The 18,244-nt window shown below is 50.7% G+C and overlaps 8 protein-coding genes across 8 annotated transcripts; 2 read left to right on the top strand and 6 right to left on the bottom strand.

The window, feature by feature from the left end:
• Positions 1 to 247: 247 nt before the first annotated feature.
• Positions 248 to 1,787, bottom strand: COCCADRAFT_5321 (uncharacterized protein; the record flags this gene model as incomplete). Its single annotated transcript, XM_007714380.1, has 2 exons — positions 248 to 1,570; positions 1,746 to 1,787. 2 exons carry the CDS (start codon positions 1,785 to 1,787, stop codon positions 248 to 250), a joined length of 1,365 nt encoding a protein of 454 aa, XP_007712570.1.
• A 614-nt stretch (positions 1,788 to 2,401) lies between these two features.
• COCCADRAFT_37061 (uncharacterized protein) lies at positions 2,402 to 3,178 on the bottom strand (the record flags this gene model as incomplete). The annotated part of the gene is made up of 1 exon (XM_007714418.1): positions 2,402 to 3,178. One exon carries the CDS (start codon positions 3,176 to 3,178, stop codon positions 2,402 to 2,404), a length of 777 nt encoding a protein of 258 aa, XP_007712608.1.
• Positions 3,179 to 4,723: 1,545 nt separating this feature from the next.
• On the bottom strand, positions 4,724 to 5,842 carry COCCADRAFT_26527 (uncharacterized protein; the record flags this gene model as incomplete). Its single annotated transcript, XM_007714385.1, has 2 exons — positions 4,724 to 5,373; positions 5,464 to 5,842. 2 exons carry the CDS (start codon positions 5,840 to 5,842, stop codon positions 4,724 to 4,726), a joined length of 1,029 nt encoding a protein of 342 aa, XP_007712575.1.
• Positions 5,843 to 6,584: 742 nt separating this feature from the next.
• On the bottom strand, positions 6,585 to 8,270 carry COCCADRAFT_96910 (uncharacterized protein; the record flags this gene model as incomplete). The annotated part of the gene is made up of 1 exon (XM_007714417.1): positions 6,585 to 8,270. The coding sequence occupies one exon, from the start codon at positions 8,268 to 8,270 to the stop codon at positions 6,585 to 6,587; it is 1,686 nt and encodes a 561-aa protein (XP_007712607.1).
• Positions 8,271 to 10,757: 2,487 nt separating this feature from the next.
• COCCADRAFT_96914 (uncharacterized protein) lies at positions 10,758 to 12,862 on the top strand (the record flags this gene model as incomplete). The annotated part of the gene is made up of 8 exons (XM_007714416.1): positions 10,758 to 11,026; positions 11,075 to 11,232; positions 11,282 to 11,451; positions 11,502 to 11,710; positions 11,760 to 11,839; positions 11,892 to 11,963; positions 12,012 to 12,621; positions 12,673 to 12,862. The coding sequence occupies 8 exons, from the start codon at positions 10,758 to 10,760 to the stop codon at positions 12,860 to 12,862; spliced, it is 1,758 nt and encodes a 585-aa protein (XP_007712606.1).
• A 686-nt stretch (positions 12,863 to 13,548) lies between these two features.
• On the bottom strand, positions 13,549 to 13,800 carry COCCADRAFT_96930 (uncharacterized protein; the record flags this gene model as incomplete). The annotated part of the gene is made up of 1 exon (XM_007714415.1): positions 13,549 to 13,800. The coding sequence occupies one exon, from the start codon at positions 13,798 to 13,800 to the stop codon at positions 13,549 to 13,551; it is 252 nt and encodes an 83-aa protein (XP_007712605.1).
• A 1,497-nt stretch (positions 13,801 to 15,297) lies between these two features.
• Positions 15,298 to 15,699, top strand: COCCADRAFT_96927 (uncharacterized protein; the record flags this gene model as incomplete). Its single annotated transcript, XM_007714414.1, has 1 exon — positions 15,298 to 15,699. A coding segment is annotated over one exon (402 nt), but the record flags the coding sequence as incomplete, so codon positions are not given.
• A 277-nt stretch (positions 15,700 to 15,976) lies between these two features.
• COCCADRAFT_37057 (uncharacterized protein) lies at positions 15,977 to 17,366 on the bottom strand (the record flags this gene model as incomplete). The annotated part of the gene is made up of 3 exons (XM_007714413.1): positions 15,977 to 16,691; positions 16,744 to 17,056; positions 17,108 to 17,366. The coding sequence occupies 3 exons, from the start codon at positions 17,364 to 17,366 to the stop codon at positions 15,977 to 15,979; spliced, it is 1,287 nt and encodes a 428-aa protein (XP_007712603.1).
• Between the last annotated feature and the right edge of the window lie 878 nt (positions 17,367 to 18,244).

Genomic DNA, 18,244 nt, shown 5'->3' with positions numbered 1-18,244 from the left:
TCTCCCAAGAACAACAACAAAGCCGGGAGGTTGAGGAATCTAAGTATAGCAATTTTTTTGGAGTCAAGTTTCGAAGGACCTGGGTGGGAGACATTGAATTTATGTAGGTATAGGAGACTACTAGGTAGAGAAGTAAGACTAGTTCCATATGGACGTGCCGTCATGGCCGTCATCCAGTCATGATTGTGTGGGTACTTACAGATTCGACACCAAGCAGGGGGGGTATACCACACCGTGACTTGAACAATCACAACTCCGTCCTCTTCCTCGCCTCATCCTCCCACTCTGCAGCCTCAACCCCCCGCTTAAGGTGCACAAACTCTCCTTCCTCGTCCAGCCCATCCCCATCACCTTTACTCTTCGCCTTCTCTGCTTCCTTTGCATTCGCCTCTTTTTGCATCTGCTCATCCACCTCCTGACGCTCCACAATCTCTGCTTCTTCACCTACTTCCCCAATCAGGGGTCCCTCGCTTTCTTCATACCACTCTGTGTTCTCCGTCCACTCAATGATTTTCTCCTTGGCTGTCTCACTGAGCGTGTAGTAGCCCGGGTTATTGCGGGGATCGAACATGGACGTGTGCGCCCATGTCTCAGCCGTAGCTTTATCGTTTACAGCAGGAATGAAGAAGTTCTTTAGCTGGCCTTTTGGAAGGTTGCAAAAAGTGCGGTCTTTACCCGCGACTTTGCCTGTCCAGCCGTGCTCTTTGTTTTCGCTGTTGATAGCATGACCCAATGTGGTATACATATTGCAGAAGCCAAGCTCGTGCGTTGTAGTAAACTTTGCAATCTTCTCTAGTCGCTTACGCAATTCCTCAGGTCGCGCAAGGACGCCGACGAATTCCAGGTGCGACGTTGCCCATGCTACGCCCTGGCTGATCTGGTCTTTCTTCATGTATGCTGCGGCACCACCAGCTGCAATGGCTCCTGCGGCTCCTGCAAACATTGCCATTTTTCCGTAACGCTGCCATAAAGGCGCTGATGCTGCATCCGCGCTTGGAGAAGTCGCGGGCGCAGGGAGCATCTTGCTTGTATCGGCCGTGCTGGAGGCCGTGTCTTTGGCGCCCCATCCAAATGCACCGGCGAGGTTGGTGTACGCAGAGTATGCTGAGCTCGCCGTATTCCAGTGCTTTTCAGCGCCATGGGCTACCACGCCCGGCGCAATACCTAGATACGGCGTGTCGAAGGCGAGGATACCTTGTATGTATGGGAACATGAGTGTCGAGTGTTCCGACAGCGAGTCGGCGCCCGTTTGCGAATTCGACTGTGAATGGATCGGCTGTTCCGAGAGAATGGAGAGCAGTGTTTCTGCCGCTACAATGCCACCCATGGAATGGCCCACCAGGATGGTCCGCACCGAGGGGTCGACTGTGGGCGAGGGCGTCGAGTTGGCCACCTCGAGATCGATGATCTTGTCCTGGAGCCATTCCTTGAATCTCCCTACACACTCGTGCAAGTCGCCTCTTGTCTCAAATTGGGGATACGTGATTGTGAGGATGGTGACCTTGGGCAGGGCATGCTGGAGCAGCGCCTTCACGTGGCTCGGAAACGTTCTGAACGTCTCATCCCCGCCCTATTACTCGATTTGTCAGTACATGTTTTCAGTGCCCAGTTTCACTGCCTTCAAACCGCCTAGTGCTGTAATGGCGCTGCTGGTTGTTTATGCTGAGACTGGGCCTGGCCGCCACCTGACAATGACGTATGGCACTGGTCCCGCATGGGTCCGCGACGGAGGGAAGCAGACGTACCTTGAAGCCGTGGATAAAGCATAGCAATAAAGTCTTCCTCATCTTCCACGGCTGTGCTCCTGCATGGTGGGTCCAGAGTCAGCGGAAAGGCAGCCGACAATACGGCGAGCGGAGCGGGAATGGGCCATTACGTCTAGGGCGCAGGTGGTGGCCACCCCCACTCGCTTACTTACCACCTCGCATGGGTCGCCTGGGTTGGCCGGAGCAGTCTATTGCCGCGGGCTGAGAGTAGGACCGCAACGCATGAGCCAAGACGTCACAAATATACAAAATATGGCCTATAGTGTACGGAAAAGTATAGAAACTAAAGCATACAAGAGTGTCATCTGTCAACTGACGAGTCATGAGCTGGCGTGCTTCTGTTTGATTCATCGTTGCGTATAGTACTATGTCACTATGGCACGAGACCAGCTGCCTCTGCCTCTGCCTGGGTCTGTGGCGCTGCTCTACAGCCCATTCTGCTCTGCATCGTCGTACACATGTCCATTGCTTCCAATCTGCTGAAATTCCCAGCTAGCTGTAGTACTAATCGATCTTGCAATCCATCGGTACGGGTATATGGTACAAATCAAACATGCTAATGCCCCAAACGCCGTGTCGTGAGCCGTATATACAACGCTAAGAAATAAGAGAACAAAAAAAAGAGTGATATGCAACTATGCACAGATGATAAGGAGGAAGGCTGTCGCTAGGAGAGCTGCTGCGGCACCACCATATATATCTTGGTGACTTGATGAGCCTGTTGCGACAACATCAAATGGTGATCCGCCGCCTGAAAAGGCATTGGACAACTGCGTGCCTGGCGCGAGCGATGGGTCGGGAGCGTTTGTGTCTTCGGGCGGGACGGCTACCGTTGTAGTTGGGGTCGATCCCGTTGCATTTGGGTCCAGAACCAGGCCGTTTGTTGAAGAAATCGAGCTAGTGGTTTGTTCGCTTTGCGTGTCGGTCGATGAGCTTGACGGTGTCGGTCTTGCCTCAACTGTCGAGCTGACTGAGCTTGTCTCTAATGTTGATGACGACGACGATGATGATGATGCCCTTGTGCTTGTGGATGACCTAGACGACTGTGTGCTCGTCGTTGGAGAGTCTGACTTGATGGTCGTTACGGTAACGCCAGGACACAGACTCGCGATACCCAGTCCATTCTGGAAGACACCAATGAGACTCAGCTCGCCCACGTCAACGTCGGCGCATCTCTTTTTCACACTGTCTCCGATCTGGTTGAGACCCCGTACGCAGGAAGCGCTACATGTTGCGCCAGGCTGAAAGTCACCCGGTACGCATCCAGAAATGGCCGAATAGTAGACAGTGTTGCAAGCCGAGGGGAGGTTGTCGATCCGTGGAATAAAGGCTGAGAGTGAGACGGTCTGAGCAAGGGCGGTAGATGCGCAGAGCAATGCCAGTGCGGTTGCACGTAATGATATCGATATCATTGTGAGGTTTGTCGTGGTAGGTGAAGGGTCGGTGTGTAGATTGGCAGGTCTGGTGTGAGGAAGCAAACGTATACGAGCGGCGATATCTGGGCGCACGTTCAGGCGTCGTTTACCGAACGCAAAATGCCGATGGAAGAACGTCTTCCGGAGGGGATCTGAGACGACTGCCGTTTGAATATGGGCTATGACGTTCTTGAGACGGTGGCGCCTGTTCCTAGTCTAGTAGATAGTTTTGAAATATGCTACCAGTCCACTAGAGCCTGAGCGTCGGCGCAATGATCTGGCAACTGCGTCTTGCTGTAGACAAACTCTATTCGATTTTCTTGTTGGCCAATACGTCAGGGAGATAATGATGCCAGAGATTCGAGTTCTCGAACAAAGTTGGACTTGACACGGAGCAGACGATGGCCACGCTCGTTCTTGCGAGGAAATGGCAGTAAAGAATGTAGAAAGAAGCAAACGCGAATGCACAAATGAATGAGCAAACTCAAAGTTTGACCCCAGGCCTGCAAAGAGCGACTTTGTTCCCCAAACGGACTGATCAACATTGACGACGCACAGCGTCAATCAGGAATAGAAAGGAACGCGGGAAGGAAAAGAAGAGGAGGAAGAAGGAAAGAAAGAAGCAGCCAGTGGCGCGGGACGAGAACAAGGAAGGAAACCGAGGAGAGCCGCGATCTTCGTGATGTTCAGTCGCTCAATAACTCAGCTCAGGTCGCAGCTGACCTGAGCCCGGACCGGCCAACAACTTAAGGCAGATCTACAATAAGCCCGTCGAGATAGGCCTCGTCGCCCCAACCCCAGCTCCATCTACGCGTCGTGCATAGCAATTGGCGGAGCAGGCCCCCTGGAGGATTGTCGTGTACCTGAGTTTGGTGTTGCAAGTGGCCAAAACCCAGTCTTCTGAAACAACGGAGTTAGCGCACGTCGTTAATAGCCAGGGCAGCGCGGCCCCTAATAGGCCGACGCAGGCACTGCAGGCGTTACAAGTCGCGAGCGCGCTTCAGGTGCAGGTACCCGCAAGCACGAAAAGAACCGTTGGTGGGAAGCTTGTGTCGAGGCCAGCCTGGATTAAAATGCTCGGCGGCTGCTGAAGTGGCGAGCGGTCCGCACTCATCCGTCCATTGTGCCGCTTTGGGCGCTTGCAGTCAGTCGGGGCAAGGTGCGCGAGTGAGCGAGAGAGAGACGGAGAAAGATAAGCCATACTTGGCCTCAACGGACAGAGAGACGGAATTAGACACGGCTACCATTACTAGTCGACTATGCACTCGTGTATCAACAAGGAAACAGAGCCCAGCCCAGCGACATTCAGCTTAGCAGCCACTAACTACTAACCCAGAGCTTAGCTCTGCCTCACACCTGCCACCACCGGTGAGCGGCCTCGATCATCCCAGGACGCCAACCGCCAAACGAACAACGACAGAGGGACAAGATTCGACCAAAAATGTTTCGACGTTTCCATATAGCCTCGACTATAGTTCTCGAGTGCATTGCGCGATCCTGAATCTCGCAACACTTCCCAGCTTGATCCCGGTGGTACGACCTTTAGTCCATGACGATGACGCTCCGGAAGCGCACCTTGCCACTTTCCATATGCTTGACCGCGTCCTCCGCCTTATCAAATGGAAACTTCTCAATCATGCACTTGACCCCTTGACGCTCCGCAAAGTCAATCGCTTCCTCGCTGTCCAGTGCGTGGCCCGATGGCCAGCCGTGGACAGAGCGGCCCCCCAGAACAAGGCTCACAGTGTTGATCGGCACGTCGCCCACGGGCGCAAGAACAAGCATCTTGCCCAGCGGCCCGAGTCCGTCGACCAGAGGGCCTATGATTTGTGGATTTGGTGCTGTGACGACAATGAGGGATGCGCCGCCCATCTTCTCGAGTCCCTCTGCTGCCGACTCTTTGGACGTGTCGATGTAGTCCGTCGCTCCCAGTTGGAACGCAAAGTCCTTCTTGTCACTCGACGACGATAGCGCTACCGTCCTGTATCCCATCTTGCGAGAATACTGTAGAGCGAGGTGTCCCAGACCCCCCAAGCCCTGAATAACCACTGTATCGCCCTGCTGGATATTCATCTTGCGTATCCCATTGAACACCGTAACACCAGCGCATAGCAGCGGAGCATACTCAGCCGCATCCGCATCAGCAGGAATACGTACCGCGGCTTCGCTGCGAAGAGTACAATACTCGGCATCTAACAACACCCTCATGTGTCAGTTCCAAAACTCTTTACTCAAATAAATATGCAGAATGTACTGTCACATCAACGTAAGGGAAAACTCACATCCTCCATCCTTACTAACCCCATTTATATCCTTCTTATCGCATATCTGGAACAACCCCCGATTACACGCCTTGCACACGCCGTCATGCCCCCCATGCCATCCTCCTCCAACCCGATCCCCTACCTTCCACTTCTGCTCTCCTTCGCCAACTGCAACCACGGTGCCAATCACTTCGTGTCCCGGGACACGTGGGAAAATGTGATCGCCGAGGTGCCCTTGTTGAAGAAATACATCAGAGTGACATATACCGCAAGCCTGTACTTTGATGAGGACTTCACCCGCATTCGGCGAGGAAACAGGGACGTCTTTGATAGTCCAGGGTGCACCGACTTTGCCGATGACGACAGCGCGGCACGAGGTGGGGATGTCTGATGGCATTGCGTATGAACCTCGTCTTCCTACTATTTGAAATCGTAAAAGGGAATTCGAGATGTACAATTGAACGACAAGTGAGAATAGTATCCAAATCAGTGTCAAAAAGCAAAAAAAGGAGAAAAATATGTGACAGCCGTTGTCCCGTCTTTATCTATAACCTCCAGTCATGTAATCATGATTACATTGTACTAACCCCCGCTAAACCACGATACAGTGGAACTCCGCAATCAAGCAACATAGAGCGCGCTATCAAGCTACCATTCGAGCATTCCTGTCTCGCATGCAAGCAACCCACCCCCTCTCTCTATCAATGCAGGGCGTTAAACTCTCTCTCACACACACACACGTGTGACCCCACGATCGCCCGACAATACGCATTACATACTTCGGTTGCATTATGCAAAATCAGCCTTAGGCAACATAGAGCAAGTTCACATAACTGGGTGAAGATTGTCTTCCCCCGCGCCCCAAGTATGCAAAGTCAGCAGGTTGGTATAACAGGTAGTTTGTGTAGTCAGCGGCGTGCAGCAGGCGTAGTGCGCAATCATGCATGCATACATGCATACAACTTCCCGCTATGACATAACGAGCGCGGAGTTTGCGGACTTAGGATTGGTTAGTGAGTGTTGGGTAAGAAGCTTGTGTTTTTTTGAAAGAAGGAATGGTGGGGGGGTATCATTTGTTGCTGTGCTATGAATCAATCCTGATGCATGGAGAAAAAAAAAGGCTCGAGTTCGTGAGGTTTTTACCAGGCGTCAAAGTTGCCAAAACCAGTCTTGGCTTTCTTCTTGACAGGCGCTGCGTCCTCCTCTTCATCTACGAAGCCTATAATCTCGTCTTCGTCTTGGTTCTGCCTTTCTTGTTTTGCTGCTTGGAGGTACTTGCCTACGCCCATACCATGACTGCTGGCGTTATCTACAGTGCCGTCTGCGCGTATGCGCTTACCGGTCCAAGTAGTCTTGTCGTCGACGGTACCGCCTTGCCGTTTGATTTCCTCGGCCTCGAGTTCCTTGTTTTCCTTGTCTTTGCGCTCTTTTTGCCACTCTTCAAAGGGGTCGACGAAGACGACTACGTCTAGTATTTCAATGTCGTCCACAGGCTTATCTTTTTCGCCTACTTCGGCGGTTTCCATGGATCGTAGTGTCGTGTCCAGTCCTCCGACTACACGCGCAAAGATGGTGTGTTTCCGATCGAGATGCGGGACTGCTCGATAGGTGATGAAGAACTGGCTTGTGTTTGTGTTTTTGCCCTTGTTTGCCATGCTTAGCACGCCTCTGGTGCTATGCCTTTCGGGTCCCTCAAACTCATCTTCAAACGGCTTACCCCATACACTCTGTCCACCTCTTCCTGTACCTGTAGGATCTCCACCCTGTATCATGAAGCCCTTGATATTTCGGTGGAAAATGGTATGGTTGTAATACCCCTTCTGCGCCAGCTTGACAAAGTTCCATACTGCGCGTGGAGCAAACTCTGGCAAGAGCTCGATATTCAGCTCACCCAGAGTAGTCGATATCCGCGCATAGCCTTTTTGTTTTACACGCTTCGGCTTGAGCATGTAATCTTCGTCGGAGAGAAGAGCGCGCTCGCCTGACGTGTGCGGTGTGACGCCGGTGGATGTAAAGGATGCTGCAGCTTTACCAGAAGTGTATACTGCAGCGTTGTAGGCTGGCTTTTTGGGCTCTGCGCTGCTCGCGGCCGCCGAGCCATTTCGTGGGAGGTTGGCAATAGCCTTGGATGTTGTTCCGCCTTGCTCCTTGATCTTCCTGTTCTCGCGCGCTTTCGCAACGGCTTCTTTTGCCTTAAGGATCTTTGCTGCATTGCCTAATGCATCCCTGTTCACGCTGCTCTCATTCTCTGCCACTACCGTATCTCCATCCTTGACATGTTTGTATGAGCTAAAATCTCTTGACTCAATGCTCTGTGGGTCCTGTAGTGTGATGATGTCCTTGCGTGTGAAATCTTCGTCGCTGACTAGGTCCCGCCAGTTCTTTGCCTTGATGTTCAACCGCTCCACAGTATCCCAAGCAAACACATTACCGCTCTTCTTCAGCGCAACAACGTGCGTGTTGTCTGTCAAGACCTTGTATGTGACCGGGTCTACGTATTCGCCATCTTCGTTTTTCGTAAAGTGCAGTGTAATAAGATCAGCGCGCTTCAAAGGCGATCCGTCGATGGGGTTCGTGTTGGGGTGTTTCGACAACCAGGTGAGGATGTGTGTGAGGTCGAAGATCGTACCCGATGAAGTACAGACGGGGTCAGTAAAGGGCTGGAGCGAGACGGCGCAGTAGTTGAACGGAAGGCGCTTGAATGTGGAAGATAGGCCGGCAGCAGACGCTCGACTTGCGCTGTTCGCGCCGCGCGCGTTTCCAAACGAGTCGGCCGATGACCACTCCGAGTGGGTAATGTAAAGCTTGTCGGTTCCCTTTCCCATGTCGAAGATAAGTTATTTACAGGATTAAGAACTGAGTGGTGTTGAATGGGGCGCAAAACATGGAAGCGTTGGAGAGGCGACGCGCTGCTAACTTTTGGCCGATCCATCGTCGTTAGCGCGACTCCACATTTCCAGGGCTCTCTGACTTGCCATGGAACAACGTCATTCCCTGGCTTTGTCAACCTCAACTTCAAATGTCAATATCAACGTGCAATAGCATTATCCTTTTTCGTACGATAGCATGTAATCGATCCACTGGGAGCATGAAGCGCGGCATATATAGCGAGGTAGGTCGGACCTGCTCGAGCTTGGTCCCTCATGTTGAGCAAGCATGAGCACATTCGAGGTATGTTGACAAATTTGAAATATGATTCATCATAACCCTGCGGCCTCGCAGCCTGTATGCTGAGATTACCTCCATACCCGACAACATTTCATTACTACGCCTGCTTTATGCATTATTCATCATCACAAGTAGGGATAACGATATACTCCCTCATGTTGCTATGATTCGTTCTTGTCATATAATATGTGAAGTATGCGGATCCGCACAGTCGTAGGGCCTAACTTCTCCTCATATCCAATTTATTTAGCCTCTTATGCTTTGCGTCTAGAGGGCCTTGGCTGATTGGTGTAAATGATAATGGCGGAGGTGGCTGCTGTGGCTGGCTCGAAGGCTTCGGCGACTGTCAGATAGCAGGACGTTATTTAGTCGCCAGGATAACCTAGTACCGTATGAACCACGCTTTGTGCACATTTTGGAGGATTAAACCAAACTGTGTAGCCTCAGGTAACAAACACGGCCAGCATTGATGCTATTTTGATATCAGTTAGTATAGCGGTAGACAGCACGGCACGCGTTGTTTACAGAATAAGAAAATATAGGGACACAATAGGCTTGCAAACATGAAACAAAGATAATAGGGAAGCCTCAGAGAACACCAGGATCTGATTAATACTAGAATGTTGGGAGCTGAGACCTGTTGGATGTTGTCTTGGATGTGGCCAACTTGGTTGGGATGGGAGATGCATCCTTGCATGTTTTGTGACATGGAATTTTGGCACCGGTCGCCACAATTTGGTGTTGTGCGTCTACACCTAAGATGATTACAGTATATGTGGCAAAATGCATGTCAAACATATGATAGGGATCGACTAAGCTGCCAAGCCGTGCGCTGGAATGATCGGTCAAAGCAGAAGTGTTGGACGGTGAGCCTCGTCACGGGCTTCTTGTCGCTAGCTGGGCATTGGGCTTCCTTAACAAGAATCCGGCCGTCGGTAGGACGGAGCCGTAGCTTTCGTAGTTAAGAATAACAACGCAAACGGTTTGGATTACCCGAGAGATGTATCCATGTACATCGATGATGCAATCTTGATTCCCCATAATTGATCATCATCAACAAAGGTCGCAGCGACACGTGTAGATAGCATGTACTTATCTGCCGCGCCATCATATGCCCATGACCCATGCCGTGCGACTGCACAAAACACAGTGTCTGATGGCGTAGTACTTGGTGTGGCAGCGAGCGCCATCGCCTGAGGGCGGCAACAATGCCACGATGAAGGATGCAGATATCCGGAGAGTGGTTTATTTTTATCGCCTTGCTAGCGTCCGAACGGGGCGTTCGAAAGGAATCCTGTATGCTTTCCTTCTTTCTTCAGCAACGGAACGCACAGCCCCTTGCCATGTCGCCTATCTGGTGGGGTTCGTTGGTTTGTTTTTGGGGAATAGGGCAGGCTGCGGGTCAGGAACACAATGATAAGCTTTGTGGTCTTCAGCCACGTCAAGATTGCGTACGAAAAGGCCGTGTTAGTGTCTTGCGCTGATGATGAGTGTGGTTACAACGAGAAGTGAGCGGAAAAACGAACAAAGCGAGGCCCAAGAAAGCGCTAGTGCGTACGCTTTGGGCCTAGTGAATACATGTCCAGTGGGCAGGAAGGGTCCACGGGTCTGCGCAGCTTCCACTTCACCACAGCTGCACGGCAGCCACAGTGCAATTAAACACACACCCTCTTCCATCACGCTCTTCCGGATGGTTTCCATTGAAACCACAATAACATGTTTATCAACCCTGTCCGTTCTCAATCATCCATCATGGTGCTAGAGCCAGTTGCAATCTTATCACTTGCTTTTTCTCTCGTTAGCTCCATCATCTCTCGACAAAAGACCCGAAGCGTAAGCTGGCCATGAGAAAAACTCCCTTAGATCCCCCTTTCTCGACAATGTGGATCTCGATCGGTTCCAGGAAGCACCGCATTGTGATCACCACTGCTCGGGGCAAGCCACAGGTATCCCTGCGTTTGTCTTTGGATCTGCCGAGCTCCAAAGCCCATCAGCTGGCCATGTCTTGGTGAACGCCCGATTCTGTTATGATCTTTGAATAATGATGGTGTGGCTGCACGTGGTGCACTGCCTGGCTTGCTTAAAGCTTTCGTGATGCCTCTGCTTCTGTGTTCGACAGCTTGAAAGAGTTCTCCCGTATCAATATGTTTTCTTCATCAGTCACTCGCTCATATTTCTTCATCAACTGCTTAATTCTAGGCTCTCGTGCCGCGCCATTCGCTAACTACACCACACCCAACACCACTACGACATCGTATCTACCCTATCCAACTTCTCTAGACCCTATTTTAGACGAGTATCCAGTAGATGATCTGCTTCCCCCGAACGACAAGGAAGAAAGATGGATCAGCCCAGAGTACAAATGGATCTTTCAATACCCACTTCCCATACCCCCAGTGAAGGAATCAAAATTGTAGGATACTCACCAGTCAGATCATGATTGAAGACTAAGACAGAACAGCACCTACACCAACAATGTCACAGGCGCCATCATCGACTATTACGAAGTCGATGTCAAGGCCATCAAAAAACAAATATATCCTGACCTCCCACCTGCCGATATGTTCTCGTATGATGGGCACGTGCCTGGTCCAACTTTCAAGATGCGCAAGGGTCGAGGTAAGATTAGTCTTTAGCCTACTCGTACTAAGCTAATGCTCCATTTCAGAGGCTGTTGTACGGTTCAACAACGTCAGTCCAACAAATTCGTCCGTCCACGTGCATGGCCAATACAATCGTGCTCCCTTTGATGGATGGGCAGCAGACTATGCGCTGCCTGGCCAGTACAAAGACTACTACTATCCAAATGCACAAAATGCACGAACAATCTGGTACCATGTCAGTCAACTCTAAATTAGTTGCTACCAAGGACGAGCTGATATCCATAGGATCACACCGAACATGAAACCGGCGAGAACGTGTATTTCGGACTTAATGGTTTCTATCTATTGAGCGATGACGAAGAGCAAGCGCTTGACTTGCCAGATGGCGACCTTGATATTCCACTTGCTATTTCTGCAAAGCAATATACCACAAACGGATCCCTGATATACAACACCAACAACCACACTGGGCTTTGGGGTGATGTGATTGAAGTGTAAGAAAATCTTTACAGGTTATCCCATGGCGACTAATCATTTCGGCAGCAACGGACAGCCTTGGCCATACCTAGAAGTGAAGCCATGCAAATACCGTTTCCGCGTGCTCGATGGTGCTGTCAGTCGTGGTAAGTCAGATCATGTGATCTACATCGTAACCAGCGTGCTGATTCACAATAGCATTCGACGTTTACCTCAAGGAAGACGGAAGTAATGAAACACTGAGCTTTAATGTCATTGGTTCAGATTCCGGTATGTCGATTGATTGATATATTCGGGTTCTGCTGATTTTCTTCTCAGGTCTCTTCCAGCACCCAGTAGAAACCAAGAACCTTGCCCTGGCTGAAGGTGAACGTTATGAGATAATTGTCGACTTTGCCGACCACGCGGGCAAGAACATCACCATGTACAACGAGCGTGGTATGGCTGGAAACCTCGACTTTGCCGCAACTAATCGCATTATGAAATTCATTGTCAGCGACTCAGACGACAATTCCATAGTCAACGATCCTCTCCCGACTGAGATGCACTACATCCCCCCGCCACCAGAGGCCAATGTCACAAAGAACTTTACCTTTTCCCGTGTTAACGGTTCATGGGTCATCAACGGTATCGGTTGGGTAGACATCGAAAACCGCATCCTGACGCGACCAATCCTAGGCCAGGATGAAATCTGGGAGTTGAGGCACGGAGGTGGAAATGCCTCGCATCCAGTTCACATCCATCTCGTTGATTTCCAGATCCTGTCTCGCACTGGAGGAAGAAACACGGTTATGCCATACGAAGCAGCAGGCATGAAGGATGTTGTTTGGGTCGCTCCTGGTGAAGTTGTCAGAGTCGTGGCAAGATACGCACCATGGAAGGGTGTCTATATGTTCCACTGTCATAACCTCGTCCACGAGGACTACGAGTAAGTTCAGAGCCTTCACCTCTTGGATACATCAGGACTAATAGTTCAAAGCATGATGGGAGCATTCAATGTGACTCAACTCGAGAAATGGGGATACGACAAGGACACCATTTTCATTGATCCAATGCAGCCCGAATTCCGCCCCAAGAACATCAACTCGGCAGACTACACGGAGGAGGCTATTATGGAGAAACTGGATTGGTTCTACCACACGAACGCATACAATAGGACCATGGCTTGAGGAGACGGCATGTGTACATAGAGCCGCTCTCAAGTGGATGGTTGAGGAGTGACGATGCATATTCCCGTGCCCTTGTGCACCTCAACTTAGATCATAGAACGCATTACCACGACTCTCGCTTACACGTTTCTGTAATTATCAATCTTTTTTTCTTTGATAAAAATCACATTCTTTACAGCCTCATCCTCGAGTCTCATCACGTGCCAAGTGTTGCGACACCGAGTGTATTGACTTGACACTGTAAGATATTGGGCGGGAAAGCATTAGTGCAGTAAGTTTCTCATGAGTAATATGACACATTCCAGAATCTTCACCGACATCTGACAACTCGTATTCTACCCCTTGTACTCATGTCATGGCGGGAGTGAAAGCACCCGGGGCCGAGAGCCGATTAAGCCATTAATCTTTTCCTTCCTCTACGTCGCCGCCTCGATTCACAGTCGACTCATCTCCAAATATCAGGCTTGTTATTAAGCCCTCCGTGACCCGTAAACATGACACTTGTGTGTGTCGCAGCTTTATGAGCTGAAGTATACGCAAGCACAAACAACGATACCTGATGCCCAAAACCAGCTATTCTTATCAACAAGAATATGCTTACTACGAGAATATATTATTGCGCCCCCACTGCCAACTTAGGTTATTCCGAACTTTGACCAACAGGACGCATGCGAAACACTTGAACCTCACATCACGCCATGTAACGACATCGTCTCACCCTCTCCCCGCCAACGTACTTCCGCCTGGGCACTAAGAAAAAGAGACAGAGAAAAAAAAATCCAAAACAAGACTATTGCATGAAATTTCTGTCCAACATACTCAAAAGGCCTTATTACGGGGCATGGGGAAACGGGACGATTCCATAGTATATTGCGAAATGAGAAATAGAGGGATGACGGGGGCCAGGGTAGCGGACACCGCCCCCACAGAAAACCCATATTATCCCGAGACTTGAGCTTGAGGTCTCCACGATCTCGATAAGATAACGAGAAGAAGAAGGTGGCTGGGACTATGACTGGGAAAAGGGGACTGGGGGGACCCAGAGGGCCAGGAGGTATGATGACCACCATCCTTCCATTTTCCGTGTCCAACGATTAAACTAGGAACCCCCCAGATCGTCACCCCGAAAAAAAACTTCCACACGAGTCGCGATGTCAAGGGTTGCCTGTTTAGGCAGGATATTCGGGGGATCGGGGGGTTTACCGGGGGGAAAGAAAGTGCAGAGAGAAAGAGGGCTTGTCCATGTTTCACTTTCAACGTTTTTAACTAGCAAGGGGTGTGGGACTTGGTTAGTGTGTAAGTAAGTAATCCCCGGTAGTTAGTTACCGCCGTAACGAGAGAGAGAGAAAGAGAGCACGCCATACTTAATCTCTGCTGCGATCGGGCCCCCCTTGCGCTACTACTTACGCAAACAGTCTAAATGGATGTGAAGGGAAAAGTGCAGGGTTGTAACTTGACAAGTTTGACACCGATTGATGATGTAGATCAGGGTTTGTCATGTAAACCTTAGCTAGCTAGCTCAGCAGCCTAGCGTACGTAGTAACCCCGACTATCTTGTCCATCGCAATACCAACGATAAAGACCAAAAAAGGGGGTCCATCAAAGTGCCTGTCTATGTACATAGAGTTTCGAACTACTTACAAATTCCGCGCCTTGCAACGAGAACAAAGGTTACACCACCAGCAGCCTCCATCGCCCATCCCCCCCCCCCAAAACAGCACTAGCGCCATCCCGCCCTCATACTTACGCTTTAGGGCGAGTGTGCGGCGGGCATGCTACTCGAGAACTGTGATACGGTAGCCCTACGTCTACTTGAAACCCTCAACAAAAAAACTTTACCCATCCACAACAAATGTCATCATCAAACAAAAGAAATCCCAGAAACCGTAGCCACGGGTTCCAGAATTCCAGAACAATTCCTCAAATGAACGCCCGAAAAAAAAACCCCCGGCAGGCAGGTACATATACGTACATGGCTAATTTCCCACGCGAACACAGGGCCTGGATGATGTAGTAAGACGGGGAGAATACCGGTCCTCAGGCCCCATTCGCCCGTTGTTTCTACGCAACGTATCAACCGGAACGCAACGTCGTACCGTATACCCTTCTACTCAACTCTGGTCCTCAGCCCCATCCACCCGTCGCATCCTGCGCTCTACTCCGGTCTCCAGACCAACCTGCGTACGTACGTACGTACGTACGCTACTCTACCACGAACGCGTACCCGAGTCCTCTAATCTCAACTACTACTAACAAACGTACTGAACTCCCGCCTCCCCCCCCCTTTCTCCTACGTACACGCACATATTCATCCTCGACTCACATGACTCAAATCACCGTATCTACTTTACTCTGGTCCCGCCAGGCGACTTGCTCTGCCCATCACGACGCGTACACGCATCCTCTAATCTCTCGTGAAAAAAAACGCTCCCCCTCCCCCTCCTCTTCATACTTCTTCCACCCTTACTTCCACCCCCCACGTGACTTTCCCCCACCAACTCCACGTGCGTACCCATCCTACCATACACTTGCATCTGCCGTATGCCCCACTACTAGCACTACGTAGCTTACAAAATCCACGAGTAATGAAAAAAAAAGTGGGCGGGTTGTCAGTATGTCGGTCCGACTGTGAGGTTGTTGATCAGTGGATTCACATGTCGTTGGCGCCGACGGGGGGGCAGAGGAGGGGGGAGGGGTATTTTCAGCCGCTTAGCGCGGCGATGCTTGGAAGGGGGGGTGATGGGATTGTTAGAGGGATGGAGGTGTGGAGGGGTGGTGATGCTGGGGTGGTCTTGGGGGTCAACAGGTTTTTTCTTTTGTGGGAGTGCGGTTATTGAGAGGTGCAGAGTGATTGAGAGGTAGAAACATGTCGAGTTTTACAACTTGTTCATGGGGATGAGGAGGTAATAAAGAATACATCTGAATTGATGTTGGTTAATCACGAACACGTAGTCCATGTCATCTAAGAGGAATCTATCATCTACAGCGACAAACGCTATTCTTCTTAGTATTTGTAAAAGGAAAGAAAGAAACCAGGACCCCAATGCGCCATACACCTATGCTATGCTGTACAGGATTTAAAAAAAACATATCGAGAATCAAAAAGTCAACCATCTATTCCTCCAGCACACCTGTCGCCATCATGCTCTCCTTTAGAGCCTTCTTGTACTCGCGCTCCATGCCGTGCTTGACAGCGTCAAGGACAGTGTTTACTGTGGCCTTGGGCTCGAAGCGAGGCTTGGTACCGTCTTGGAAGACACCAGTCTTGACCAGGATCGAGTACCAGTTGGCGTCGGGGTTTTGCTCATTGTATTCATTTGTACCGCGAATGTCTGATTCTGGTGTGTCGCCTACAAAGTAGACAGTGGAAGGAGGCGAGTCGATACCGTGGGTGTCTTTGCGCCATTCCTGGAGCAGCCGAGTAGCGAACTGGAAGGTGCCGATTTGTGGCTTTCCAAATGCAGTTGTCTCAAGGGTACGGCCAGTGACTGCCTTGAACATGGCCTCCAAGGAAACGCGGAGAGCACCCATACCAATACGGGTAAGGTCGTGCGAAGCGCTCCAGACCACGTCGTTGTGCGAGAAGAAGACTGGCGGGCCTTCGTCGTAGTTCTCGGACCTGGTGCCAAGACGACCCTTCTTTGACATGAGTAGGTCAAGAATGATCTGCTGGTCCGACGCCCAATCACGTGAGTCGGCGAAAACGAAAATGGCCTCGATCTCAACCTCAGCAAAGTTGCGGGTTCGGGAGTTGTTGTACTCTTCCTCTGTAAGCTTGCGGAAAGGGGTAGTATCTTGGTTGTCCTTGATGATGTCACCAGGGGTTACACTGAGGTCGTGTTAGAAACAGGTATGCGGGCGGAACAGCGGACGAGACTTACACATCCTTGAATCCGTAACCTTCGGCGACAATGCGGCACTTCTCTCCCTCGCCACCGACGACCAGCACAGTACCATACTTCTCGGCCATCTCCCTCATTGGAGTATGTCCACAAATGAACTGGCCAGGCGAGACTTCAATCTCTAGCTGCTTGCTCAGTTGGATGCATCGCTCAGCTTCGGTCTTGCCGCCACCATTGGTGACGAAAATGTATGGGACTTGGATGCCATATTCATTGTCACCGTTGAGCATCTTCATGGCCTCAATGGCTTCTGGAATGGGACGGCCACCACGAATGAGGACACCGTCAATGTCTATGCATAGTTAGAACTATTTCGCTTCACATGGGACTTAGTCTAACGCACCAAAAGCAAATGCATATTTGTCCGTGACAGATGTTTCAGGAGGAGTCAGATCAGGTGATCCAGGGGCGACAGCATCAAGGTGACGTCTGGCAGTCTCGAAGCCGCTGGCAATTTCCGACTGTTTGGATGGGGCCATGAGATGTTGTGGGGGCACAACGACGGTCGGGCCCATGTTGATATTCTCGCGGGTAGCCTCTACTGCTGAGAGGCGACGCACGAAACCGCTTCCCGCTACGGGAACTGCAAGAGGTGCCGACATGGTGTAAGGTAGTTTTGTACAAAATTTGTTCCAATCACGAAGGTTTGCTAGAAAACGATCTCCTCTGGAAGGTGGAGTTTGGAGGCTGTGGCGAGTTGATAGCGGAGGAAGTTTGGTGGTCTTTATAGCGTGTGAGCCCGATAGTCAGGTCGATTCTCCAGAAAACCCCTCAAGTAAGCGGAGAGAATAGTGGGTATGTGGATATGTGGGAACGTGGAGGTGGGTTGTAATGCTACATGGTTGGTTTGCGCAAAGATACCGAGTGTTTTATACCAAAGACGAACGGTCAATCCAAGCTGAACCCTAGCATTGCTAGAGTGACAATCTTCATCATTAGTGGCATAATACTCTGCACGTCTACGTCGATTCACCAGACCTTGAACATGAGAACTACTAGTTTAGGACTTTGTCGGTGAGTATTGCGTAGAGTGATGGCGTCACCCGGTTGAAACAAGCGCAAGGGACGCTTTAGAACGTTGAGTTCGATGGCAGTACAATATCCCAGCCGTGTGCTTCTCGACATGTGCTTGGAGATTGTGGCACGTTTCTCGATGCTGATTCGATACATACGACAGTGATGTTGCAATAATTGTGGGTATACGGCCGAAGTTGTGCGGCTGCTTGAATTCCTGGCAATCTTGGATTACATACTTACAGCCGTCTCATGCGCGCCATGTGGCAGACGGCCGCGGTTGGTGTTGTCGCTGTGGAACGGTGTTGCAGAATTTTGAAGTTCTTCGGCGCTATGATGTCACTGATGATTAGGTTGCATGTCGCTACGCCGCATGAGAGCATACATCCTCACCGGCCGGAGGTGCCCGCGAATGAACGTTCGTCAGGGACTCAGGGACTCTGAGTCGCCGTGTCAAACACTTGCC

The sequence above is a fragment of the Bipolaris zeicola genome (assembly GCF_000523435.1).
Source record: "Bipolaris zeicola 26-R-13 unplaced genomic scaffold scaffold_80, whole genome shotgun sequence".
Taxonomy (NCBI): Eukaryota; Fungi; Ascomycota; class Dothideomycetes; order Pleosporales; family Pleosporaceae; genus Bipolaris; species Bipolaris zeicola.
The sequence above is the reverse complement of the archived record's forward strand: the minus strand, read 5'-3'. Positions and strand labels throughout refer to the sequence as shown.